The sequence below is a fragment of the Pongo abelii genome, chromosome 5 (genome assembly GCF_028885655.2).
Source record: "Pongo abelii isolate AG06213 chromosome 5, NHGRI_mPonAbe1-v2.0_pri, whole genome shotgun sequence".
Lineage (NCBI taxonomy): Eukaryota > Metazoa > Chordata > Mammalia > Primates > Hominidae > Pongo > Pongo abelii.
This window is the reverse complement of record NC_071990.2, coordinates 170,625,981-170,653,861: the sequence shown is the minus strand read 5'-3', so window position 1 is coordinate 170,653,861 and position 27,881 is coordinate 170,625,981. Positions and strand designations below refer to the sequence as shown.

The 27,881-nt window shown below is 47.3% G+C and overlaps 1 protein-coding gene across 1 annotated transcript in view; it reads right to left on the bottom strand.

Annotated features, from left to right (window-relative positions):
* SMOC2 (SPARC related modular calcium binding 2) overlaps window positions 1–27,881 on the bottom strand; it is a 220,664-nt gene that overhangs the window by 8,418 nt on the left and 184,365 nt on the right. The window contains exons 10-11 of the mRNA XM_054558489.1: window positions 8,777–8,879; window positions 6,335–6,609 (exon numbers count right to left, since the gene is read on the bottom strand). Coding sequence (XP_054414464.1) covers window positions 6,335–6,609; window positions 8,777–8,879 — 378 coding nt within the window. The remainder of the gene's footprint in view (window positions 1–6,334; window positions 6,610–8,776; window positions 8,880–27,881) is intronic.

Here is a 27,881-nt window from a genome sequence, read left to right as displayed (position 1 = left end):
CAGCCTACAACCCCCACTCTCACCCAGACAACAACCAACACCCTCACCCCAGCCTATAATCTACAACTTCACCCAACCTACAACCTCTACCCTCACCCAACCTACAACCTGCACCCTCACCCAACCTACAACCTCCACCCTCACCGAGCCTACAACCTCCATCCTCACCCAACCTACAACCTCCACCCTCATCCAGCCAACAATCTCCAGCCTCACACAACCTACAACCTCCACCCTTACCTAGCCAACAACCTCCACCCTCACCCAACCTACAACCTCCACCCTCACTCAGCCTACAACATCCACCTTCACCCAACTTACAACCTCCACTCTCACTCAGCCTACAACCTCCATCCTCACCCAAGTTACAACCCCCACCCTGACTCAACCCACAACCTCCATCCTCACCCAGCCAACAACCTCCATCCTCACCCAACCTACAACCTCCACCCTTATCCAACCTAAAACCTCCATCCTCACCCAGTCTACAACCCCCACTCTCACCCAGACAACAACCAACACCCTCACCCAGCCTATAATCTACAACCTCACCCAACCTACAACCTCCACCCTTACTCAACCTACAACCTTTATCCTCACCTAGCCTACAACCTCCACCCTCAATCACCAAACAACCTCCACCCTCACCCATACTATAACCCCCACCATCACCCAACCTACAACCTCCACCCTCACCCAGCCTACAACCTCCACCCTCATCCAAGCTACAACCTCTACCCTTACCCAGCCTACAACCTCCACCCTCACCCAGCCTACAACCTCCACCCTCACCCATATTATAACCTCCACCCTCAACCAGCAAACAACCTTCACCTTCACCCAACCTACAACCTCCACCCTTACCCAACCTACAACCTCTACCCTCACCCATACTACAACCTCCACCCTCACCCATACTATAACCTCCACCCTCAACCAGCCAACAACCTCCACTCTCACCAACCCTACAACCTCCACCCTCACCCAAACTACAACCTCTACCCTCACCCAACCTACAACCTCTACCCTCACCCAGCCTACAAACTTCTCCCTCACCCATATTACAACCTCCACCCTCACCTACCCTATAACTTCCACCCTCACCCAACCTACAACTTCTACCCTCACCCAGACTACAACCTCCACCCTCACCCAGCCTACAACCTCACCCTCACCCAGCCTATAACCTCCACCCTCACCCAGCCTACAACCTCACCCTCACCCAGCCTATAACCTGACCACCTCATTTACAGGCAAGCCTGCCTGGGAAATCATGATAAGGGCTTGGGCCCAGTCCCTTGCTCCCTCTGTCTCTTGGCTGACGCTGGTGCTTCACATGTGGCCCCCGACAGCACAGCATGGCCTCTACTCCTTGGGATCTGTGAGTAACAAATTATCTTTTCAATTCTCTCCTGATCTGTTTGCCAAATGACACCTCAAATTTCTTATCAATACATTAAGTTTTAAAATAGTAGGACACATAGATGAATGCCAGACATTTGCCCTAACAGAGCTTGATCCAGCCCAGAGCACCAATGTTAGTGTTTACACACCACACACTATACACATACATACACACCACTCATACACACACCCCACACACCACACACACATACACATGCCACCCCCATACACCATATACACACACACCCCATATTTACACACACACACCATATACACACACACACCACACACACCACACATACACACACCACACACACACAGTCTGAGCTGTGTCCTGCAGGTGGTGCAGGATGAGGGGAGCCATGGGTTCCTCTGGAAGGGTGGCTTAGGAGCAGGGCCTCCAGGAGAACATCTTCTTAACTGCTGTGGATCCATCTTGAAATCGTTTGATCCTGAAATGTTCAAAATTCTGTCACCATAATCACAGCTCTGGGCCCAATTACTCTACCTGAAAACCCGCCAATTGGTGGAACTCATCCACCACCCTTACAAAGAGTCAACATTCACTTTGGTTTAATTGAAGAAATTAGTAGACAGGAATCTGCCCCAGCAAGGGCCATGGACCACATGACCCTGTAGCACCAGGCTGAGGAGGGCAGAGGCCGTGCGTGGCTTAAGTTTCAGGTGCTACTCAAGCCACCTAACAATGGCTAACAGGATGGAGTCCTTGCAAAGAGAAGACCAGCCTGCACCATCCAGGAATGGAAGAAGATTAAAAGTTAGAAACAGATCTACACTTGGCTCTGCCCATCCTTAATTTTCTCATTATAACCATAAAAATTAGCCTTCTATAGAAATGCAGAGACTGGCTTCCATAACGGAGGAGGAGCCACACAGGAAGCCCCCGGGTGCCACAAGGTGTCACTCATCACATGCAGATGGGGCAACAGCAGAATGTGAGCAGCTCCCTTCATGAATCACTGGGTGGGTGTTCATCTTCCCTCTCTGTGGAATTATCAGGGGTGAGGTACACCATGGTTCCCTGGCCCCAGCTGCAGATCTGGCAGCCACCTGCTCTCCATCTCCCCATCACTCCCCCAGGCCTCCCATGAGGACCCTGCTGGTAGGTTTTAAGTCTCAAAGAGCAAAACACCATTTGTCTTCTGGGATCCTGAGCAGGGACTAAAATAAGAGAAAACGCACAGGAAGTGAGGAAAGCAGCTTGTTATGGTCTGAAGCTGAGCCCAAAGTTAATGTGCTGGAAACTCAATCTCTAATACAGAGGCATTGGGAGGTTTAAGAGGTCTGCATCATGAGGACTCTGCCCTCACGAATAGGTGAATGCCATTATCTTGGGAGTGGGCTCTTAGGAAAGAATGTGTTTGGCCCCCCTTGCTCTCTCTCTCTTTCTCACCCTCTCTTTGCCCTTCTATTTGGGGATGACACAGCACAAAGGCCCTCACCAGATGCTGATTCCACAATCTTGGACTGCCCAGCCTCTAGACCCATGAGCTACTACGTTTGTGTTCATAAGGTACCCCATCCATGGTGTTCTGTTATAGCACCACAAAATGGACTAAAACACAGTCCCAGTCCAAGAAGCCAAAAGCAGTATCAGGCGGCAGTAAGAGAGAAGTGCCCAGGAAACCCAATGGGCAGGTGCTGAATACAGAGAAAGGGAGAAGCAAGCGGGAAATCACACATGGGCAACTACTGAGAATGGGCATTCTTGGTTTTCCATCCAAATGCCTGGAGGGTTGCAGGTGTACGCCAGTGTGGGTGAAGGAGCCCTAACAGCAAGTGTAGCCCAGCAGAGTGGACGATTTCCAACAGCACTGCCCTTGCTGCATGCAGCACTGCTGAGGAAGACTCAGATCAAAGTGCTGATGACTGCAGTGCCTGTGTGTCCTTGTCTGCAAGCGTCAGGGATGGCAGCATCTGTCCATGACCGTGTCCCCCTCAGGATGGCTGTGAACATGAAATGAGGTCTTGAGCCAGGAAGTGGGATTGGATATTGGATCACAAGCCTTGCCAGACCTTGGCGGCACACTTAGTACCCTCTTCCCACAGCAGTGGGTGGGCATTTTCTGCCTTCGTGCATCGGAATTGAGCAGCCCAGAGTGATTTCTTTTCTTTTTCTTCTTGTTAGAGGCCAGCTCCTCCCACACCTGCCAAAGAGTCCTTGATGGAGACAGAACATTGAACATAACTGAGGATTCTCTCTGACCTCATCGGATGGCCGGGCCAGCACAGAGGGCAGCCTCCTGCACACAGAGTGAAGGGAGGCGGCCATAGGTACAGCCATCTGCTCTCCCCTGAAGACATCGTCAGGACGGCAGGATGTGCATTAACCACAAAGACCCTATACAAAAAGCTTCAAAATAAAGTTTAATTTTTCAGAGCTGACTTTTCACAGAGAAATTAGCAGGAAGTGCTTCGCCATGACACAGATCTAGGCTGGCCCTAATTTGGTTGACTAGCACTGAGTGACTATCGTGACAAGCACTAGGACATTGGGAAGAAGAGGCAGATGACGATCACTGCCTCCTCCAGGAACCCTCAGTCCAGGTCAGATCAAAGGGCCCCTGTCTCACAGCTGAGCTTCAAACATGGGAGGTTTTTTTTTTCTTTTCTCTTTTTCTTTTCTTTTCTTTTTTTTTTTTTTAAACACGAAGTCTCGCTTTGTCACCCAGGCTGGAGTGCAGTGGCATGATCTCAGCTCACTGCAACTTCTGCCTCCCAGATTCAAGCAATTGTGCCTCAGCCTCTGGAGTAGCTGGGATTACAGGCATGAGCCACCATGCCTAGCTAATTTTTGTATTTTTAGTAGACATGGGGTTTCACTATGCTGGCCAGGCTGATTTTGAACTTCTGACCGCAGGTGATCCACCCGCTTCAGCCTCCCAAAGTGCTGGGATTACAGGTGTGAGCCACTGTGCCTTGACAGGAGGATTTTAAAGACCACGGTGAATCAGCCCTCCACAACACAGTCTCAAGCTTGTTTTCTCTTCCACATTTGTTACTGAGTTGGCAACAAATAAAAGAGTCATAAATGACAGGGATTTGAGAGGTCTCTGCTAGCCTTACCCAGCAAGTATTATACAAATCAGGAAACAGGGATTCCCAAGGACAGTGAGAGCTAATGCACATGTGGAATGAGATCCAGCACACACATGCAGTGGAATCCAGTACACGTGTATAGTGGGATCTAGCACACACATATGGGGGATCCAGCACACATGTGTAAGCGATCGAGCACATATGTGCAGTGAGATCTAGCACAAGTGGGCAGGGAGATCCAGCAAACACGTGCAGGGGGATCTAGCACACACGAAGGGGAATCTGGCACGCAAGTGCAGTGGGATTTAGCACACACGTGCGGGAGAATCTAGCACACACGTGTGAAGGGATCCAGGATACATGTGCAAGGGATCTAGCACACATGTGTGAAGGAAATCTAGTACACACATGCAGGGGGATCTAGCACACACACATGCAGGGGGATCTAGTACACACACATGCAGGGGGATCTAGCACATGTGTGAGGGGATCCAGGACATACATGCAAGGGATCTAGCATACACATGTGAGGGAAGTCTAGTACGCACGTGCAGTGGGATCTAGCACACATGTGCAGGGGAATCTGGCACACATGTGCAGTGGGATCTAGCACAGATGTGCAGGGGATCCAGGACACATGTGCAAGGGATCTAGCACACACATGTGAGGGGATCCAGCACACATGTGAAGGGGAATCTAGCACACATGTTCATGGAGATCTAGCACACACATGCAGTGGGACCCAGCACACACATGCAGGAGTATCTAGCACATATGTGCAGTGGGATCTAGGGCATGTGTGCGTCTCACAGTGCTGTCTCTGAGCTGAAGAGTCAGACCTGGCTTTTCCTGGTTTGCCTCCTAAGAACATCTGGGCTCTGGCCACCATAGGTTTCTCTTGCTTCCTGTCACAGTTGGTTGGGTAGGCCAGGCCCACAAAAAAAAAGTATTTTCAATTGGTAAAACTGCATTTTCAATTGGTAAAACTGCTATAACCATTGGAATAACTGGTCTGGGCCACAGCAATGATTTAACGGCTTGTGAACTGGCCTAACATTTGGTTGGAGCTCAGGTGCAGGGTTGGTGAGTTCCTAACATTTGGTTGGAGCTCAGGTACAGGGTTGGTGAGTTCCTAACATTTGGTTGGAGCTCAGGTACAGGGTTGGTGAGTTCCTAACATTTGGTTGGAGCTCAGGTACAGGGGTGGTGAGTTCCTAACATCTGGTTGGAGCTCAGGTACAGGGGTGGTGAGTTCCTAACATTTGGTTGGAGCTCAGGTACAGGGTTGGTGAGTTCCTAACATTTGGTTGGAGCTCAGGTACAGGGTTGGTGAGTTCCTAACATTTGGTTGGAGCTCAGGTACAGGGTTGATGAGTTCCTAACATTTGGTTGGAGCTCAGGTACAGGGTTGGTGAGTTCCTAACATTTGGTTGGGGCTCAGGTACAGGGTTGGTGAGTTCCTAACATTTGGTTGGAGCTCAGGTGCAGGGTTGGTGAGTTGCTAACATTTGGCTGGAGCTCAGGTACAGGGTTGTTGAGTTATTCCAATGGTTCTCAGGTTTGCACCTCAAATACCAGAAGACAATCCATTCTGGGGGAAGCCAACATGGTCTGAACAGTGAAAAGGCTCATTGCAAACCAACACGCAGTTCATGCCCTTTGAGCCTGGGCTCTCCTGGGCAGGTGGCAAGTGACGAGTTGCCAATTATCATTATTATTCCTGCAAACAGATGACCTACAATGAAACAGCATATTTGGTTTTTTTGCTCCCCCAGGCCATAAACACAATCTGTAACTGTTTGTGAGAAGCGGACCTCCCAGGTCTCAGGGCCCGACCACTGCCCAGGGTTGGGGGTGGGAAAGCTCTTACTGTGGCGCTTCTTCGTGTCCGCTTTGCCGTCCTCTTTCGCCACACCCAGGCAGCCCATCAGTTCTTGTACGGAGATGGATTTGTCATTATTCACATCACAGTATTCAACAAACTTCTTCACGCATTTTTTGGGCTTTGATTTTTTGCGAAGGAACCTCTTGAAGGGTTTGATTTCCTTTTTGCCGATGTCTCCACTGGAGTTTTTATCGAGTAGTTTGAAGTACCAGTGCACCACTCGCTCCTCTAGGGTGTGGCTGGGGTCGGGTTCCGAGAGCCTGGAAGGAACACAGATGCCGTCAGGATGCTTAAACCCTTGGGCGGCCCCTTCCTCACCACTGTCCTTCCATCAAACCCATAACCCCTGCTGGTAGTTCTCATGGTCCTGGTGTCTCAGCCTGCAGCATTGGTAATCAGATATAACAATTTAAAGAAATAATTTAGAAGAACATTTTTAGCAAAGATTTTTCAGGTTGGATTCAAAATTGCAAATGATGCAGTGAATTTGTGCCCAGCAAAGATGCACTTGAAGGACAAAAGCCCCCTTATCCTGGCTTCTATGTGCACAGGACTGGCAGGTCAGCACATGCAGCTATACCCGCCCAATACACCAGAACCCTGAGCTTTTCTAGCCCTGTAAATGTGATTCTTTTACACATCCTTTATGTCATAGGAATAACGGATGATGCAAATCAAAAACATTTTAAGTTGGGACTAGACATTTTTCCTTGGATTATGTTAGGTTCAATATTTTAGGGCATAAATAAATAAAATTCTTCTAGAAGGTCCGGATCTTTAAAAGTGCACCAAATGGCAGAAATGCACCTTCTCCTTGAGATGGAGGGTGTGTGTGTGCGCATGGGCTGGCCCTCCTGGAGGTGCTGGCCCCTGGATTCTGCCTGTTGGGATGAGCTGCACATTCCCAGGTATGAGAACACTGTGAACTCTGACACCATCGCCAATTTCTCAAACTTTCAGAGGATTTTCAGATAACAATCCATTTACTGCCATCAATTTTAGTTTGCATCTAGTTTAGTTTGCAGTTTAGTTTAGTTAGCAATTCATTTACTGCCTTCATTTTTAGTTTGCAGTTTAGTTTAGTTTGCAAAAACAATCTTTCCAAGAATAGAAGACGTAAAGTTGAAATTTACATAAAGTTTTACTCTATTAAATTTTTTTTTTTTTTTTGAGACAGAGTTTTTCTCTTGTTGTCCTGGCTGAAGTGCAATGGTGTGGTCTTGGCTCACTGCAATCTCTGCCTCCCAGGTTCAAGTGATTCTCCTGCCTTAGCCTCCCGAGTAGCTGGGATTACAGGTGCCTGCCACCAGGCTGGATTAAGTTTTGTATTTTTAGTAGGGATGGGTTTTCACCATGTTGGCCAGGCTGGTCTCGAACTCCTGACCTCAGGTGATCCACCTGCCTTGGCCTGCCAAAGTGCTGGGATTACAGGAGTGAGCCCCTGTGCCCGGCCTGCTCTATTAAATTTAATTTCCTACACATTCATGACATTTTCTGTTAGTATTGCCTTTTTATTTCCTTAAGTCTTCTTTAGCAGGGAGACAGTGAGAGGAGAGGCTTTTAGTTCAGGAGACCAAAAAAATCATCTAAAGTGGCTGAGATAATCAAGGGTTTGGGTGTCAGGGGCTATGGGGAGAAAGGCCAACATTCTAAAGGAAGAAAAAAGAGAAAATCTCCATCAAAACTTTGTTTGAAAGAAACAGATAAACTATGGCTAGATCAGGGGGAATATCTGATGCTTGAGATGCCATCGCAGTAAAACCCTGGGCTCTTCTGGTCTCCTGAGGCTGATCTACAGAGGGTGGAAAAGAGGAGTGTTGGAGAATTCACCGAAAGCCACTCCACCGAGCTCCAGGCCCCAGGTCCAGGAGTGCGGGAATGCCTACCATGTACTCAAGGAACATTTCCAGGGTTCCAAAAATCCTATTTTGAACACTGTGAATGTCTTTGATGCAACTGAATCATACGCCTGAAAGTGGTTAGGACGGCAAATGTATATGCTATACATTTTACTGCAATAAACATAATCACATTTTGAGAACTTCAGATTAAACACTGTCATTCAAAGTATTTAAAATACAATCAATGACTCTAAAGTGCAATTTCAAAGCACAAAGCCCTCTGCAGGAGGTGCTCCCCCTGCCCTACTCTGCACCAACAGGGCCAGGGCCAGAGCCCACTACCCCGCAGAGGCCCAGGAGTCACGGCTCAGGGCCATGTACCCCTATGGGAGCGTTTTCAGTGATTTAGTCTTGCTACAAGAAAACCTGCTAAGCAACTTCCTGTGTTTGCAGAAGGCTCCTTTTTAAGGCCCTACTGTGTCCAAATAAGCTGAGAAGGTTGCCAATATGTAATGTTCAGACTTTCCAGATTCCCCAGAATTCTGGGACCCTGCCAACTTGTTGTCCCACGGCGAACACAGCGTACCTGCCTGAAGAGGAGGAGGGGTCGGAGACGGCGTGGACCATGTCCGTGGACAGCGCATCCAGAACGCTGGTCAGAAACTCATGCTTTTTGGCACCCGGGCAACCTGAAAAACATGTGTATGTTTTCATAGTTAACTCATAAAGCATAACAGATTTTCCTCTAAAATACAGGGAAATGTTGTTTTACTGTTTGGAAATGAGTATTTTGGGCTACCTTAATCTTCACGAGCTAGTTTAAACACAAACACATTGCATTATATATATTGATTTTGAGCCATAGCTATTATTAATTCCTGTATTGTTTGAATTATTATGTGAGACTAAAATTCACAGGCATTAGTATCTCACTGATCTTCAGAACTGCAACCGGAGGTGGGCGATGTCACTCACCCAGCGAGTGTGACAGCAGAGGCACCAGGTGCTTAGGGACACGGGACATATGGAGTGCACGCTGAGAGCACATGAGGCTGGCCATCCTGGCAAACGAGGCCAGGGCCTGTGATTCACCGCCACCCCCACCCTGTCCAGAGCCACCTCCCTTGTCAGAGCAAAAGGAGGCAGTAGGGCAAACAGCAGGAGCTCCGCAACGCCCATCTCCTGGGGACTTGTCCACACCACGGCATTGGCGCGAACAGTCCGCAGCAGGGTTTAGTGCTCATAGCTTTGGAACCCAGAGCTGACTGTGTATGGATTCTGGGGTCAGGGAATAATTCAGGCACCCAACATTCTGCAGCGTGCCTTTCCCCTCCATCCTTCCCTTAACACCACTCTCCTCTCACACCGGTTAGGAATTCCCTGAGCACCACGCCTGAGACACTCGTCCCACCCCAAATTCAAGATAACATTTGAAAGAAGCCGTCCACTTTCTCTGGAGTCTTTTCTCCTGAGACCGCTCCCGGTGCTACTGCCCCAGTAGCTGGACACAGGCAGTATCCCGTGTCCTTATGCCCAGGGCGGCATGGACAATGGACAACGTAGGTCTCCTTGCTCTGGATGCCTTTTTGGCATAGAGAAGCCGCTCAGCTGCCCAATACACGCTTGCTGGATCAATAAGCAAATGCAAGACGTGGAAGTCCCACCCTTGTTTCCCCGATGAGATTGGCGGGTTTAAGAGCTTCACAAGCAGGGAGCAAAATTTGCCGATTCCAACTGGGTCTATTTGTGTGTAAATATCTACGGGAGAGGTGACAAATGGAGCTTGTTACCATTTACATTTTGTTAAATTTTTCTGAAGAAAGCCCTTCCAGAGTTCAGTAGAAAGAGAAAGATACTGAGGAGAAAATAGAAGACAGAAGCCATGCACCAGCCCTGGAGGGACAGCGTCCCCACCAAGCCACACTGTGCTCTCAGACTTCCCGCCACGCTGTGCTCTCAGACTCCCTGCCGGGGAGGCTGCCTCTCCCTGGTGCTCTGCTGGGGCTGGGGACGCTCACCCCACGGAGACTTCTGAGCCTGGAGAGCACCTCGGGCATTAGAACCTCAGCTCGGACCGTCCTCACCACAGCAGGAAGGGAGTTTACACTACACACCTTCTGCCCAATTTAGATTCCGGTTTTTACTAAGGAAAGTTTTAGATGGCCCCGCCAAAGGGAATCTCAGGAGCCCGCTCAGTAAGTGGAAGACGCGGAGAGCTGCAGAGCCCAGGCAGAAAGCCGAGTGGGACTGAGGACGGCCCCTTCCCCGCCTTCCCCACGGCCCTCGGAGGAAGGATTGTCTGAGATGAGAAGGGCTCTCTCCGGACTCCTCAGCCAACAGGACAGGCTGAGGGTGCCGTGAGGAAAGGTAGTGCCACACGTGCTTCTCAGGCCCCTGGGTCGAGGGCATGCTGGCGTGGACCACGTGGCCGTGGTGTGGACAGCAGCCAAGTCGTTTGGAGACCAGCATGTCTATGCAGTTAGAGATGCCCTGGTTTTCCTAGGTCTCTTTTTGACACTGGAGTTTTGTGTGATTGCTCTTGAAGCACATGTGAGCTGCCGACAGCAGGACTCCAGTCATGCTGGCTTCCACTTCATTAAACACACGTCAGAAAACAGATGTGCAGCCTTCACCAGGGGGGTTCTGAGAGTGCAAAAAGGTCTGTGTTAGTCTCTTTGCACACAACTGAAAAAGGAGATCAAAATCTATAGAAAAAAGCGTCATGGCCACGGGGCAAATGCTACTTTCCAAGAAAGAAGTAACAATCTCATCAAACATCCCCTCAGAAAGGCAGAGGACCTGAGGCTGCAGAGGCTGCGGTGCTTCCAAAGCTGCCCAGCCCACCCGGCCTCGGCTCCCTGGGAGGGGCCTCCCTGTCTACAGAAGGCTGAGCTCCCCGGCTGCAGGACTAACCAGGAAGGGAAATGAGAAAAACAACCTGGAGGGCTGAAAATGCCTCCAGGGCACAGGCTCGGGAACACGTGTGCAGAAGCCCTGCCAGGCCAGCCGTCCCGGAGAACTTGTCCAGGGCCAGGAGGCAGGCGCTGGGGCAGGTGAGGCTGGGATCCACGGGACCTCGGGCATCTGCCTGCCGGGGCTGCTCTCTATGAATTCCCAGTCCTCCACTGGCCTCCAGAGATTCTGAGAGGAATATGGATTTGATGGAGAAGAATATTATCTGGGAGAAAAGGCATTTTAGATAATCCTCAGTACTGAACAGCTTTAAGAAAGAATTATGTGGATATTTGGTGTAGTAATAGGGATATACCCAGGGGGATTTTTTGGCTGTTAATTTAATCATATTCCCCAAATGAGATAAAGCAACACAATATTTCAAATGAGAAAATAATAGATGTTCATCACGAAACATGACTAACATAAAAGCTGCAGGACTCTTTCATGCAAAAAGAAAAACTGAACATAAAAAGCATAATGTACTTCTAAAACAAGAAATAGCAAATCAATCCTGCTCAATCCTGGCTGCTTCTCCCGTGTCACAGTCACCCCAGGACCTGGAATAATGCTTGTTACTGATGACGGACAATTGTACTTCAAAACTACTTCCAAAGAAAAAAGGCGAACAAAAATGAAAGAGTACAAGCAATCAGAAGAAAAAAACTAACTTTCATTATGTTAAAGTGAATGTTCACTGCATGAGAAATCACAGAAGTACCATGAAGTGAAAATTTCATCACCCTGAAATGTCCCAGATCTAGCAAATGCATGAGAGGAGCAACGAGGCTTGAGGTAAAAGAGAAATGACCCCAGAACAGCTGGGATTTCCCCACTGTTACCCACAGGGAGCTACTCCGCTTCTCCCATGACAGCTGTGTCCGGCATGGCGATGGCCGCAGAGACCCTTGTCCCTCGCAGGGGCGCCGGCCTCCGCCAACCCTTGCTGTAACTCCTCCAGCCCATCTTGAGAGCAAAGCCGCCCTTTGCTCTGGCATTTTGCGGTTTGTGATTCAGCCCGGGGAAGCTGCCCGTTGAGAACCTGTATGAGGAGCCTGGTGCTCTGGTGGGTCCTTTCTAGCACACTCCACCCCCGGCCTTCTTCTCACTCAGCCGCCTGCATGGTGGGGTCTAATGGCCCCTGTAAATACTGCGTCATGGAACGGTTGGCATCAAAACTGCCATGTGCGGGCTCAGTGATGTACCCAAAGTCACTCTTTATTTTGGGACAGTTCCACTCACAGTAAGTTCTCCAACCACCCATTGAACTGAGTTCAGAAGTCTCAGGTCAACCAGAGGCACAGCACGAAGGTGCCACCCCATACACACTCCCACCTGGGTTAGACGTGCCAGGCCCTCTCAAAGCCCACACCATGTGGGAGCGTCCTACGCCCAGGCTCCTGGGGGAATAATAAGCCAATTCAAGAAAGAAAACCGGATTGTTCTTTTCAAAGCTAGAAACAGAATAAGTTCACCAATATATTTCCAATCTGTGGTAAAACAATGAAGGGAGTAGCTTAGCCCAAATACACTCAGATGCTCCAGTTGATCTGCAGAATCCAACTCCTTGACATCTGTGAGGTTTCTGTGGAAACACTGGGTTCTATTCTGGTTTTGCCCCACAATAAAGGTGCTGCACCTTACAAAGCCCTGAGCCCTTGTCAACCCCGGAGTCCATCCAGTCAACAAAGTGGCTGAACTGGCTGGTCCCTGAGACCCCAGCCTATGGACCAGGGACTTTGCAGGAACTGGGTTAATATTCTGATGCTTTAAAAGCATTTTTGACTTTCACTCTTTTAAAATGAATGTGTTCTGCACTTTCTATGAAACATCCTTATTTTAAGAAACAAAAACCTTTTTTGTACAAAAATTCCTGTTTCAGTAAGTTTATGTAGTTTCTTCTTTTCTCTTTGTCTTTTAAATACAAATGAATACAAGTTCCCAGCTGCTCCCTCAGTCGTCTCCTGGCTGGATACTAATTAACTTTCACCTCCTTCCAGAACTGGAACACTCAGTTCTGCCCCTAAAGGAAATCAAATACAGGAGAAAGTGGAGTTGAGTGGTTTCCCCACTCACTGATCAAGAAAGAGACCACTGGATAACCATAGCCACACACTGGCACAATCATGGGTCTGGATTGTGCCAGTGAGGCCTGCAGGGTCTGGATCGGGAACATGAGGGAGGCAGGTGTACAGACAGGGGCCAGAGATTTCACACCTAAGTAACATTATTAGCTCCTCAGGCATGAAGTGTCTGGGGATAATGAGACTCATTCTTCTGGTTTTAAGTATCTAGCAGTGGCTTAAAAATCGGTTCTCTTATGTTTAGCTCCAATGTTTAGGAAACTGGTATAGATGAGAAATGAAGAAAAAAGAATGGATAACAAAGCAGCTTTCTTCAAGTTGTTCGGATGCTTCTGAGGAGTGGTGTGTGCACACAGGTATTCACGCCGTCATCATTGTCTATTTAACCACTCACAGTGTTAACTCCTCTGGCTTGGAAGTCCAATAATTTCTGTCAAGCAATCTGCCCATGCTCCGATTCGCCAGCCATGGACCCTGGGAATGCCTTTGCTGGCCTGATGTGAGGGGGTCAGGTCAGCCACCTGGGAAAAGACTGTCCTCATCTCCTATTGGGGGCCTGCGTGGTGACCTGGGGGGAAACCGCTTCTGTTGGTTTGGGCCAGGAACATGTGCTGTGTCTGCTGAGAACACCTGCTGGGCACCTTAGGGTCACTTCGTGGAGGTGGCAGTCAAATGCTGTGGCATTTGTGGCACAGCCCGGGCTGCCACATGTGGGTTGGGAGAAAGCCCACAGGCTTGGATTTTTGAAGATTTGGTCAGAATTTTAAGGTAGGAACTGAGCATTCTCAAAGCCTGTGTGGAGCCCTGAGAGGAGAAAAGGCCCAAGGAGAGGACCTCAGGTGAACTGAAGAGTCTCTGTCCGGTGCTAACTCGCACAGGCCCCAGCTGCACTGGAATAAGGCAGAGGTTTCTCTGTCGGAGCAGCCCTTCCCCGCGGGTTTTAGGCACACTTCCTCCGCATTTTAAGAATGTATCATAGAAAATTTTGAGTGTGCTCTAGTTTTGTGCCATTTCCCCAAGGTAATAGAAATACATTTTTAATCGCAGAGTTAAAAATGGACAGAAAATGAGACTTTTTATTGCTTCTAAGGGTTGAGAGAAATGGAAATAATGTTACTAAGATGTTTTTGGGACTCCTTCTCTCCTTCTCCAGGAATTTGTAAGAAAGGCGCTCATAATTTCTCCTTTGCTATTAAATCCAGTTTTGTCTTGACACTAACACAATTTTACATTTACTAACTATGATGAATGTTAGGAACCAGGATTTTAAGTCCCTTTATTGATTATACACTATTTCAAACTATATAAAAGCAAATAGTTTAAAATTTTCTTTCTAAATTATCTTTACTTGTAAGCAGGCATTCACTTGTGGGTCTGGTGGCTCACGCCTGTAATCCCAGCACTTTGGGAGGCTGAGGTGGGTGGATCACTTGAGGTCAGGAGTTTGAGACCAGTCTGGCCAACATAGTGAAACCCCATATCTACTATAAATACAAAAATTAGCCAGCCATAGTGGTACATGCCTATAATCTCAGCTACTACTTGGGAGGCTGAGGCATGAGAATCACTTGAACCTGGGAGGCGGAGGTTGCAGTGAGCTGAGATCGTACCACTGCACTCCAGCCTGGGAGAGTGAGACTTTGTCTCAAAAAAAGAAAAGAAAGGCATTCACATCGACCCAACATTTGATTGGTCCTCTCTCTGTGCATAGCTGGGTGCCTGGAAAGAGCTCTGGGTACCAGGTAGTTTGTCCCTGACCCTGAACATCACTGGTAACAATGAAGGTTCCACTGTGTGCACCAAATAAGGGGCATCTGTCTTCTGGTAGAAAAAAGCTCTTTTCATCTGGCTGGGGAGGGAGAAAGAGGGTGCCAATAACAGCGCCTGCATTTGGCGGGGTCTTTTCACAAACAGCTAGAAATAAAACGTCATGGCTACTAATTCTTACAGTTTAAAACACACCGACCTGGTACAGAAAAGCGGGGAAGATGTTGAGCCTCCGAGTGACAGCCCTGCTGAAGTAAAGGCATCAGAGAAGCAAAGGGGAAACTCCCAGGGTGGAGGGGTCCCGAAGCCATGTCCATAAACACGTGTGCTCTCACACTTGGCAGCTTTGGATTACCGACATTTGCTGAACTTGAAAAGTCCGCTTTAAATCCTGACATTGCCAGAGTTAAAAAGCACCGCAATCTCAATGCTCCATCCCCAGCCGAAACAGACTGTTCTTTCTACATAGTAAATGCTCATTTATTAAATGCTGTGCTTCTTTGTTGTATTCCAAGCGCAGATTTTCCTCCAGCACTCTTCAACGAGCATGTCCCGGCTGTGTGGTCCAGGGAGTGTCACATGTGTGACAGGGTTCACAGAGGCAGGACCACAGCATTCCTGTCTGATCTATGCTTGGGGCCGTGTGCACGTCACCCTCATGCAGCTGACACTCAGCACCACACCGTGGCCTCATGACTGCCTGGCGAAACTAACCAGCACATCAGTGTCTGAGGGAGACACTCAGCACCACACCGTGGCCTCACGACTGCCTGGTGAAACTAACCAGCACATCAGTGTCTGAGGGAGACACTCAGCACCACACCGTGGCCTCACGACTGCCTGGTGAAACTAACCAGCACGTCAGTGTCTGAGGGAGAAATTGAGGCCCAAGTCACACTCAGTGGGAGACTGAAGGCTTGGATGGTGCTAAGAACCCTGACCTCACCGGGGGTGGAGGCAGGAGTGCATCCTACGTCCAGGTGAATGTGTGCAGAGCGGCTGTGGAGCTCTCCCCGCTGCCCCGTGGCCACGATGAGGCCAGGAACAGCAGCCCAGGCCCCTGCCCTCTGCCATGCCTGTCCTGGCAGGGTGGGCACTGGTGTCACGTTCACCTCTGCTTGCCAGGCAGAGGTGCAGTGGTGTGGAGTGAGCCATTTGGAACAGGAGGACAGTGCTGGAGGCACAGGGAAGGCCCACAAAGACCCTGCATCCCAGGCAGTGCAGCATACCTGAGGCCCTGAGGATGCCAGGGTGTGTCGAGCAGGGCAGGAAGGATGGTCCTAGGGAAGAACGCTGAGGAACTGAGGTGGGCCCAAAACCCAGGGGGTCTTATGAGTCCAGAAACAAGCGTGGACCTTATCTGAAAGGAAACTGGAAGCTGTTGGGAGAATCTGAGAAGTGACACAATCTCGTTTCTGTTTTAAAGTGTCACAGTGCTCCCTCTGTGGGTCCCAGCCAGCTGTGGGAGTGCCCAGGAGCCCAGCTTGAGTCTGCTGTGTGGTCCAGGGGAGGGGCTGTGAGGCAAAGTTCGGAGCGGGGACCCTGGAGAGCCTGTGAATAGGTTCAGAAGAAACCACGGAGTTAGAGGGCCTAGGGCTTTGAAGGTTTGGTTATAACCAGGGCCAAACAGAGCCTCTGGAACATAACAAGTACACAGGATTTAATTCAACTCCCACCATCTAGTTCTACAGCCACAGAAAGGAGTGCGAGATGTTTCCCAAGTACTCCACTTGCTCCATTAAGCATTTGACGCCTGTCATTACATTTAACACTTGGCTTTCCAACTTTTAACTTTCTATGCAGTTTAAACATAAGAAAAAATAGTATTGTGTTAGGAAAGTTTCTTCAGGCACTTTGATTTTGAGATTCATAAAGTGCCTGCAGCTTATAAAAGGTATACAAAGTCTATTTTGATAAACCCCCCTCCAAACTGAGACCTGGTCAGCGCGTCATCCTCAAGGGCCTGGCCTTGGGCCCGCACAGCCCCTGATATGGGGAACATTGACAACATCAAGCACCTCTTTAGGATGATTCAAGACAGATGCAGTTTCCTCACAACAGGTACGCGCTTTAACCACCACGCAGTAGAGAAAGAGGTCCTGGCCAGTGGTTAAGAGCACACCAGTTGTGTGAAATCAAGTTTAGCCTGAAGCTGCCTCCTTATATATTTTAAGTTCAGCCTAAAGGTTTCTGTGTACGTCGTGAACTGTAACAAGTGGAGGCGTCAACAGACCGTAGCCTACACTCATGCCAGTCACCGAGTTTTGACCAATCCAACATAGCCAACTGTTCAAACCATGTTCAAATGAGGCTGACGCCGAGCTGTAGCCAAACCGGCTGGTTCTGTGCCTCACTTCTGTTTTCTGTCCATCACTTTCCTTTTCTCTGTCCGTAAATCTTCTTCCACCCTGTGGCTGTGCTGGAGTCTCTGAGCCCACTCCGGCTTGGGCGGTTGCCTTATTCATGAATCGTTCAGTGCTCAATTAAACCCTTTCAAATTTAATTCAGCTGAAGTTTTTCTTTTATCCAATGAAATTTGCTCATGACTACTCATACTTTAAAAAAGACACTAAAGAAAAAGCATAAAACTTCACAATCTTAAGCTGAAAAGAAAATTACAACTTTTGTGCATTAACTCTACTTTTCTATATTTTCTATATCACATATTTTCTATATTTATTTTCATATTCTTGATTTTTCACTATATCTTTTCATTATTCTAGACAAAGAGGTCCATAGGCTTTAGGTAGTGCTTTGATGAATTAACACTGATAACTAATACACTGATAGAAGTGAGCACTTGGTTAGAAGTCAGTTCCTGAAAAGAATTAGGAAGTTCCTCCAGTGAAGATGTGACTGGGAAAGCCAAGGCTTTGGGTGAAGGTGCCTGGTCTTGGCCCTGCCTCGGCTCATCCATTAAACTGAGTGCTGCCGTAAACTCCCCAAGGTTCCTCTGACCATAACATTCCAGAAATTCTTTACCTTTGACTTTAATTCTCTTTCGGGTCAGGTCATCCAAGGCCAGGGTGTGCACTTGGAATTTATCACAGCTAATAAGTTAACTCTGAATATTTATCTTAAAGACCTATGTGTGTGTTTCTAAAGTCTTCCTACATTTCTCAAGGACAACGTTATGTCATTCAACCATTTTTTGAAAACTACTTATTAACAAAATGCTTGGTAAAAAGCACCAATTTTGCCCTCAAGGAGCTTTTAAATGAAAGTATTGGTAAAGAGGCATGGAGGGTTTATGGTGATATAGGTAAGGTTGACGTCAATGCTGTAGAGTGCGTGGGATTTCCTCAGGTTTCATAGGCTTGAGGACGCATCTAGCATTTGAGGGGAGATCAAGCTGACGTCCTCTGCCATCCGGAGAGGAGCGAGCATTTCAGGGCACGCTCATGTTTTAAGGAGGTGTTCTGTGCAATCAATATTTTGCCAAGCATTAGGATTATTTCTGGTGTCAAAGCCTTCCTGATTTGCAAGACTGTATTCTCACTCTCAGTGTTACTCAGCATGACAAAACAACTATTTCTGCTTGAATTTTCTCCTGAAAAAAAATGTTTGGAACATTTCCAACGGACAATGAAATTCTTAGGTAGAACTAAGTCATTCTTAGGAATGACTTTTAACTGTTTACTGTCAAAACAACTGGCCCCCGCAGGTTGCTCTAGCCTCATGAGGACACCAAATATGCAAAGCCAGCTGCCAGGAAGCACTGAAGGTGTCTAGATGTTCAGGCTCAGGCTAGCGTTTTTGTCTCTTTCTTTCCCCGCATATGTAGTTTAGGAAATGCTTTCAAGTCAAAAGAGAAACTTTTCTTTCCAGACTCCTAATCTGTTTTTACTTCCAATAGTTTTTTTTCTACAACATTCCCTCTTTTGTATCTTTTATGAGAAACTTAAGGAGTCAGTCTTAACAACAAGATAGACTCTATGTTTTTAGACCATAAACCTCTAAAAATTCATGTATTGTTAAGAAATAAGCTTCCATGTACTAGTAAATATTTCGTAGCTCCAATATCCTTGATTGATTTCAAGTCAGGTTACATTTTACTAAACTCAAAATACTTAGAGCAAGTGTTTTCTGAGCACACTGTGATGTTGCGTTGTCTCCTCAAGGGCCAATCAGCAACACTACCACCGCAGAGGAGTTAGTCTAGCGTGAGCTCTGGGGTTGGTGCCTGGCTGCCTGGGCCCCTCAGCGTCTGCAGCAGCCCCCAGGAATGCAGCAGCCTCCCGCCACAGCCTGCCCCATGCTTCCTCTCCATGCTTCCCCTTCCCTTATCCAGCTGACAGTCAGGCTCCCCACCACCAATGAACCCTACCATGGAAATGGGGCGGCCAATCCTTCTGAGTTGGGAACCACACAGCGACTACCACAACACAACCACAACACAAGCACAATACAACACCAATACCAACACCAAGACCGTGTGCTGATATCCACGAGGACCTGGAGGGAACAAAGACTGGAGGGCTGACCAGGGCTGACCAGTGATCCATCAGGAGGGAGCAGTGAGTCGCCCAGAGGCTTCAACTACCCAAATACATGGAGTAATGACCTCCTCAGAAACCCAAACACAAAAGCACATCTATGCCCCCAAACCAAAGCAGGCAAAGGTGATGGCAGAGAAAGCCGACACCCGTAGCTCCTCAGAGAGATCTGCCCATGAACCGAGGGCTCCCTCTCAGGAGGCTGTGGCTGGCCCCTGTTCTAGTGTTCCGGGATCACACCAGGGATTCAAACAGGACTGGGAACTGGGCCATTGTGCAGTCTCTGTTATCTTATGACTGAGTTTGTTCTGAAATGAGGGATGCAAGTAGCAGCGAGTCTGAGAAACGCTTTCTTATGCTGACATCCCAGGTACCTGCCTGGTAGACTCTGGTCCACCTGATGATGGAATCGAACGCATTTTGAGTATTTGCCTGAATGTCTTCATTTAAAAACAGTTCCTAATTTTCATCAATTTTCAATGAAAAGATTGACAAGCTACAGTTAGATAGAAGGAATAACTTCTAATATTCAAAAGTACAATAGAAAAATTATAGTTAACAATAATTTATTGTATATTTCAAAACAGCTACAAAAGATCTGGAATGTTCCCAACACAAAGGAAAGATAAATATTGGAGTTGACGGTTACCCCAGATACCCTATCCTACTCAGGTATCAAAATATCACATGCCTCAAAAACATGTACAACGGTCATATTTCAATTAAAACTTTTTAAAAAGCGTTTGCCTCATTGATTTTTCTTTTTTGCAAACTATGGAATGAAAACAAGTTTGCAATAGTAGCCTTGGCCGAATTTGAGCAACAGAAGGTCGGGTCTTATGGAAGCAGAAGGTCTGGCTACATTTTGGAAGTAACTTTAAGCAAGGATTTTCTTTACATCTACACATGCCACCCAGAGTCAAAACGCGGGTCTCCAATGACGATTCAATGAATGAGACGCCAAACTATGGCTGCATCTGAACAAAGGATGCTCAGTGCTGACAATTTCAGCCTCTGAAACATTGCTAGGATGTCGGAACCAAGCCTGTAGAATCCTATGGTCTGTTTGTTTTAATTTTTTTTTTTCATCTAGATTTGTAACGAAGCCAGGTCTACACACAATAAATGCATATGACACAAACACGCAGGAATCATTTTCTCCTCTCAGGGCTCATGCACTACGGATGGGGCAGCTGGGCACTGGAGATTTTCTCCTTTTAAAAGAGCATTTGTTTCTTCCTTACATCAGCTCAGCCCTCTGTCTAACAATGAATTCTTTTCTTTGTTTGAATCTCAAATAGAATGAGGAGCAGGAGCACAGCGCTTCTGATTCCATAGTTGTTCCTGAGCTAGAGACTCAACTGGATTTCCAGACCCTACACCAGTCAGCAGTCCGCCCCAGGCCCCCAGCCCAGGGCACCTTTGCAGTGTCTTTTCAGTTAGGAAGGGCTGGGAGCAAGACTCCACTCTGCAGGAATTCCGGCTGTCCCTCCTGATGGGCCTTCCCGGCCTCCTCCTCCCCAGCTGAGCTCCTATCTGTGCGGGAGCTCGGTGTGCTCTGCCCACCCTCCCTCCAGACCCCACTTCCAGCAGCTCCGTGGCTAAAACCCACCTCCCACCAAGTAGAACTAAAGATAACAGTGAAACAGGGCTGCTTTCCTACCCCGTCACAAGAAACATGAAGGAAGACACATTTGCTTTGTGTCTAACTTAATGACACTCGCTCTTAAAGTTATGTTCCCAACCTAACAAAATGGAGTTGACTCAGGTTCTCATGGTGTGAAGTAGGTTCTTAGTGGTGAAAACCAAGTCAAAAGAGTCTGTCTTTACACTTTCTATTTCTGTACATAATCATAATAATAACAATGTTATTTAAAGAGAGCATTATTTATCTGAGGACTAAAGTCTGTGGCCCAATCAGCTGAACGGTGTCCCATGAACTGTGCCAGGGCAGGGACTGGCCAGGGATTGCACGGATGTGCAGGGAGAGGGAATCCTTCCCTGGGCGGGGCAGGGTGGGGCAGGGGCAGGGGCGGGGCAGGGGCACACCTGGCTCCCGCTCAGCATCCAGCTCCCGCTTAGTATCCAGCTCCAGCTCAGCATCCAGCACGCCCTGGGAAACACATTGACACCTGCGGCCTCCGTAGGCCCAAAGGCAAGGGAAGGGGAGAAAGTGGCTGCTCCTGAATTGCAAGCAGCACAAACAGACAGGAATCCTTCTTTCCTCTCAGGGTCTCAGGCACTGGTTTTGCAGTTTTGTTTGGAAGAAGCAGTTTTTAAATGGAGGCAAATGTCATGTTCTTTCACAAATTATACCTAACTTAGGAAATGGATGAATCAGTGGACTCTATGAAATGTTACAAGCCTGGTTGGTGGAGGCCGGCAACAGAAATGTTCCTCACAAAGGAAAACGCAAACATTCGGCAGCTCAGCTGTATGCTTCTCCGGGATCCTCTAGCAAGTCGACGCCCACAAAACTGGGCAGCATTCGTTTCTTAAAAGTATTGTGATAGAATTGTGTAAGAAGACACAAGGAGTAGAAAAGCGTGTTCCATTAAATCAAACAACCTCCCTGCTGCTGTCACCACGATAAGGTGATGAGCATGCAGGATTTCAGCTGTGCTGTGGACGCCACAACTCACTTCCAGGTCCAGGAAACTGCAGAAACAGTGACGACCTTCCCCACAAACACAGTCCTGCTCCCAAGAAGGCCGCGGCCACCCTGGCACACAGGCGTCATCTGGGTTTATTAATGGACCACACCCAGCTTCACACTCCATGGTTTTCATTCACACTTTCTTCTTCAGGCGTGGTTAACATGCTATTGTTTTTATTCCCAACATACTGGCTTTCAAATTACTCAGTGTTAGACCCTCTGGTCCAACTGCCTCAGATAGAAAGATCAAAAAAGTGAAAAAATAAATAGACTCCATTTCCTCGTGTTCCTCGCATCTACCTCTGGATTGAGTTGACTTGAGAGGATGCACAGAGAGGACTTGGAATGAGTGAGGGAGGCGGGAGGAGGGAGGAAAGCAGGAGGGAGGAGGGAGGAAAGAGGAGGGAAGAGGGACGCGGGGAGGAGGGAGGTGGGAGGAGGGAGGAGGGAGGTGGGAGGAGGGAGGAGGTGGGAGGAGGGAGGAGGGAGGTGGGAGGAGGGAGGTATATTCCCCACTGCTGGCCAGAGCCAGGCATGTGTGCCCTCAGGGGCAGCTGCAACACCAGCCTCGGCCACCAGCTGTCTTTAGGGTGAGCAGCAAGCAGTTCTCAGGCAGCAGTCACAGCAGGGTGAACCAATTCCTGATCTCAGGATCACAGTGACAGAGAGGAACCCTCGTCTGCAGTAGCCTAGCAGCACGTTTGACCGCTATCACTTTGTCCCTCCAACAATGTTGTGAGTCTGTATTCCTTCGTGGGGAGTCCCTGTGTGCCTGAAATAACTACAGAGGTTTCTAGCTCTACTGTCTGGTACATGTTTAAATATAGAAGCCTATCCAGAACAACATTATTAAGCATGTGATCAACTAATCATGTCACTGACCTCAACACTGGCATCTACAACCAACACATATTATCAGGAAATAAAGTGCATACATTTAGGAGAAGGCTGATTGTAACTGTTCACATTGTACTATATGGCTCCTGATGGGAAGACACGTCCTAAGAAACAGGCTCTGAGACATTAGAGTCTATGTTGTTCTTAGTGCACTGTGCTGGCATGATGAGCTGGTGTGACCACCTGTGCCAAGCACCATGCCACTCATCCTTAACCGAATGCAGCTGATAAAAGACTCCCAGGAATGAGGACACCCGCATTAGAACCACTGAATCACATACTGGGTTGAAAATGTTCACGGTAGAAGTCTTTGCAGGAGACAGCAGCTCTGAGTGCAGATGCTTCTCACAGGCTGGAGGCTGTCCTCATCAGTCACACAACAGACATGCTATTCCTCCTTCATTGCCAGATTTCAATTTTATGTAAAATTGCTTTCAAATTAGGAGGACATAAATTAATTAGTGAGCAAAATGTTTATTTTTATAAGCTTCCCGGAATGATTTGAAGTGAGAGTCCTATAGAAGTCTTACCAAGAAAACTGTTTGTTAAACCAGTAAACAGTAAACTTTTTTTTTTTTTTTTTTTGAGACACAGTCTTGCTCTGTTGCCCAGGCTGGAGTGCAGTGGTGCGATCTCAGCTCACTGCAAGCTCTGCCTCCTGGGTTCAAGCAATTCTCATGCCTCAGCCTCCCAAGTAGCTGGGATTACAGGCACCCACCACCACGCTGGGCTAATTTTTATATTTTTAGTAGAGATGGGGTTTCACCATGTTGACCAGGCTAGTCTCAAACTCTTGGCCTCAAGTGATCTACCCACCTCGGCCTCCCAAAATGCTGGGATTACAGGCGTGAGCCACCACCCCCAGCCCCAGTAAACTTTTGACTCAGCAAGATTTATGCTTTCAAAGCGACCTTTAGACAGATGAACCTAAAAAATACTTTCCTCCAAAAATAAAGTGTTTCTTAAACATAAAAGGCTAATTAAAATAGACATGAAATAAAAATGCTGGCAGGGAGGCTTCAGTGGCCCCACGCAGGGCCACAGGACCCCTGAAAGCGCTGCCCCCACAGAGTGGAATGATCTGAGGGTTTATTTTTGCCCTACGTTCTTTATTTCCTCATGGGATTTTGCATTAGCACCAGCTTAGTACATGTTAAACCTCCACAGCTAGATGATAAACTGCTCGATGTCAGGCGTACGTCTGGTGAATACCCTTTATCCTGCCTTTTAAATTATTTATCACCTAGAGTAGGAACCACAGTTAGAGTGTAATAAAATTCTTGATAGATTTTGACCACCCCCATAAAATAGCTCTAAAGTTTGAAATAAGAGAGAACTCGTGAAGCGCTCCTGAGGCGTGAGAAGGCTCTTCCTGGGGATCTGTTTATTGACCCTTTCAGCAAGGCTGTGTTCTACATCCCTGTGGCATCAGGAGTCACTTAAGCATCCTTGAAGACTTGCAGGCTGCTAACTCATTGTTTAAATGAGCATCTGAAAATTGGCCTCTGAAAGTAATGTATCCCTTGAGCCAAATATAATATAGCCTATTTTATGAAACCACAATAAAGTCATGTTGAAATAATGCTTAGAAAGTGACTAAAAGCCACACACATTTTTTAGAGTCAAAGGAAATCAGAAATCAGGCTGAGAGCTCCCAAATGTTTGCTGTCCCTGTATTCACACAGAGAAAGTGTCTACGATGGCCCATTTCTGTAACTGGAAAACATTCAAATAACACAGCTTCTCCTATAGGAAACTCTCCAAAATAATTATGTTGCTCAGATGTCTGCCAAGTTTTGGTTTTGTAGCCTAGCCCTTGGAAAACCAGCTGCACTATGCAAAAGTTGTAGCTCCCATCTCAATTGCTGGACTTCTCTCTTAGGACCATGAACTTTTAATGTTCTGAAACAATGTTCTCTTCAGTGAGGGCTGTTCACGGAGTAATTGGGCATGAAGTGGTAGGGTCCTGAGACCTATGACGCACTCTTAAATCTATTGACCACCTGGAGAGAACGTCTCCATAGAAAGGTTATAAATATGCTCATTTCAATTACAGTCAACTCTTGATGCACAATTATCGCAAGTCCTGTGCCACGCAAAGTTACAGACACAGTCTCATCCAAATCTCACAGTAACCCAACAATCTCAGGACTTAGTATCATTCTCTTTTTCCTAATGAGTAAACAGAGGCTCAGCTGTGAAGTAGCCAGTTCAATGACAGACTACAGGCTCTAGAAATCCCCTAGCCAGACCGCAAAGCCTGTGTGTATTAGTCTGTTCTCATGCTGTTAAATAAAGACATACCCGAGACTGGGTAATTTATAAAGGAAAGAGGTTGAATGGACTCATGGTTCCCCATGTCTAGGAAAACCTCAGGAAACTTACAATCATGGCAGAAGGGGAAGCAAACATGTCCTTCTTCATATGGCATCAGGAAGAAGAAGTTCAAAGTGAAGGGGGAATATCCCTTTATAAAACCATCAGATCTCTTGAGAACTCACTCACTATCATGAGAAGTGCAGTGTAGGGGTAACCACCCCCATGATTAAATTATCTCCCACCAGGTCCCTCTCATGACACATGGGGATTACGGGAACTACAATTCAAGATGAGATTTGGGTGGGGACACAGCCAAACCATAGCACCGTGCCATAACCACATACTCTCTCTGTACAGAAATTCAACTTAAACCCAAAATGACAGTGTCTGTGCTTCAAGAACACCCTCCTGCTTTCACACTTTGACCTGTTATTTTTTTTCCATGCCCTTGGCCCTTCTGTGTCTCCTGCAAGGAGGACTCACTCACTTCTTCTTCTGCCTCAATGACAAGTGGCCAAGCATTGCATTGTGACAGCTTCTGTATTTTTTTTTTGTTGTTTGGGGTAATTCTTAAATTATAGAGTTTTTCATATTTTGTTTTCCTCTTTCTTTACAATAGTTCAAATGTTTGTGCACGAGGGCCAAGGGCCTATTTCCTTGCAGCTCCAGAGTCCATGTGGCAAAGCAGGTGTGCAGCGAGCCATGTGCAGGGAGCACTTACTTGTCCCCACCCTCATCTGGGCTCCCCTCCCGCACATCTTGGACCATCTATAGAGCTCTGGGGATTTGTCCACTGAAATTAAGAAATGGGGAAATGCAGATCAGGACCTCTGGGGGGTGGGGCACGTCTGATACATTTTCTGAAGCTTTCAAATAGCAAAACATTTCACATGTATACATTCCTCAAGGTTCAAATGATTATCTGAATACAGCAAATTTTCCGAAGTTTATTTTGCAGATTATCCACCCCTTACTCATTCCTGGCAGGAGACACAGAGGAGGAAAATGAAGTCATCTCAGCCCTACATCCTCAAACAGCAGTGCAGACTGTGTTTACCTGGTTTCTCATCAATACTTGACAGAGAGTGAACTCCTGTGGCTTGAAGCTGGAGAGACAGCTGGGGCTCCTGGGAGCTGATCCAAGGACCCCTGGGAAAGGGGGAAGCTGCTCTGTACCTGCAGACCTGAGAGGAATGGGTGGGACCCACAAGGCTTCCCCAGGAGCCCCATCTCTGAATAGAGGTCAGTGGATTCGTATCTGGTTCAACAGCTTTAGGGAAAACGCATCAAAAGGATGGGCTGATGACAGTCTCTGGGAGCTTCTGAGGATGAGCCACAGAATTCTGTCCTTAGCCTGCTCCTTTTCCAAAACCAGTTACAATGTCGTGGATGAAGAAGGACATTAACTATCTGTATATCAAACAGAAATCGCATAAACACAAGGATAGCTTATAATAGGCTGGATAGCAAAATTTCAAAAAATCATAGCTCAAAATTATGGTGGCTGCAACATTGAGCCAACACCTACAATATGAAATATAACGAAGCCAAAGTCATGCACCTGGGTTGTGTACGTACTGGAGGTGCAGTGTTTTCAACAATCAGGTAATCACTGATTTGAAACTATTCAGTAAAAAACAGATGCTTAGATAATTTCATCAACTCTCCAGAGTGAAAGCACTTCCTTTGATAAGGGGAGAGTGATTATTTTCATACATGGTTTCTGGTTTTGTACTTTTAAAGGCAATTATCTCACAAAAATTTGTCAAAGATAGCAAAGTTGTTGATTCTTGGCACGACTATGTTCTGATGACTTGTTCTACGATTGTGTATGGCCAAAAGTTTTTGGAAAGTGATCTAATTAAGGAAGCTCCGGCCGTTGAGATGGATGGTTAATACGAATGTCACTTCTGATGTTCCTGAGTTAGGCCATTAAATATTAACCAACTCAACCAACCATTAATCAACCAGGTGACCAAAAACCTCCTATCATTGAAAAAATTTCAGATGAAGATGTTTGTGAGATTTGGGAATTATTATGCAATTTTATATTTACAAAGCATCAGGTCTGGAAATGCTGAGTGAGGGGAACGGAGCTCACATGTGATGACTGTGATAGGTCTGGATCTTTAGGAATTGCATGTGGAATGCAGGGTCCACTCGGATCCCTGGTTGAGCAGCCCTGTCCTCCTCCAGGTCATCATCATCATGAGCCTGGTCTGGAAGGCTGAGCTTTCAGCTGCGGTGTGCAGGAAATGAACCCTTCACTCTGCTCTTCAGGGAGAATTCCTGAAGAAAGACCTCATGCACCTTCTCACCTGGACCCATAATCAAAGGCTGTAATGGGAAACTCCACCCTCCTTAGAAAACATGTAATATGAGGAGGAAATACAAAAACACAACCAACTAGAAACAAGTGCACCAAACCCATTTCTGCATTCCTTCAAGATGAGGAGGAAATATGAAAACACAACCAACCAGAAACAAGCTCACCAAACCAATGTCTGCATTCCTTCAAGA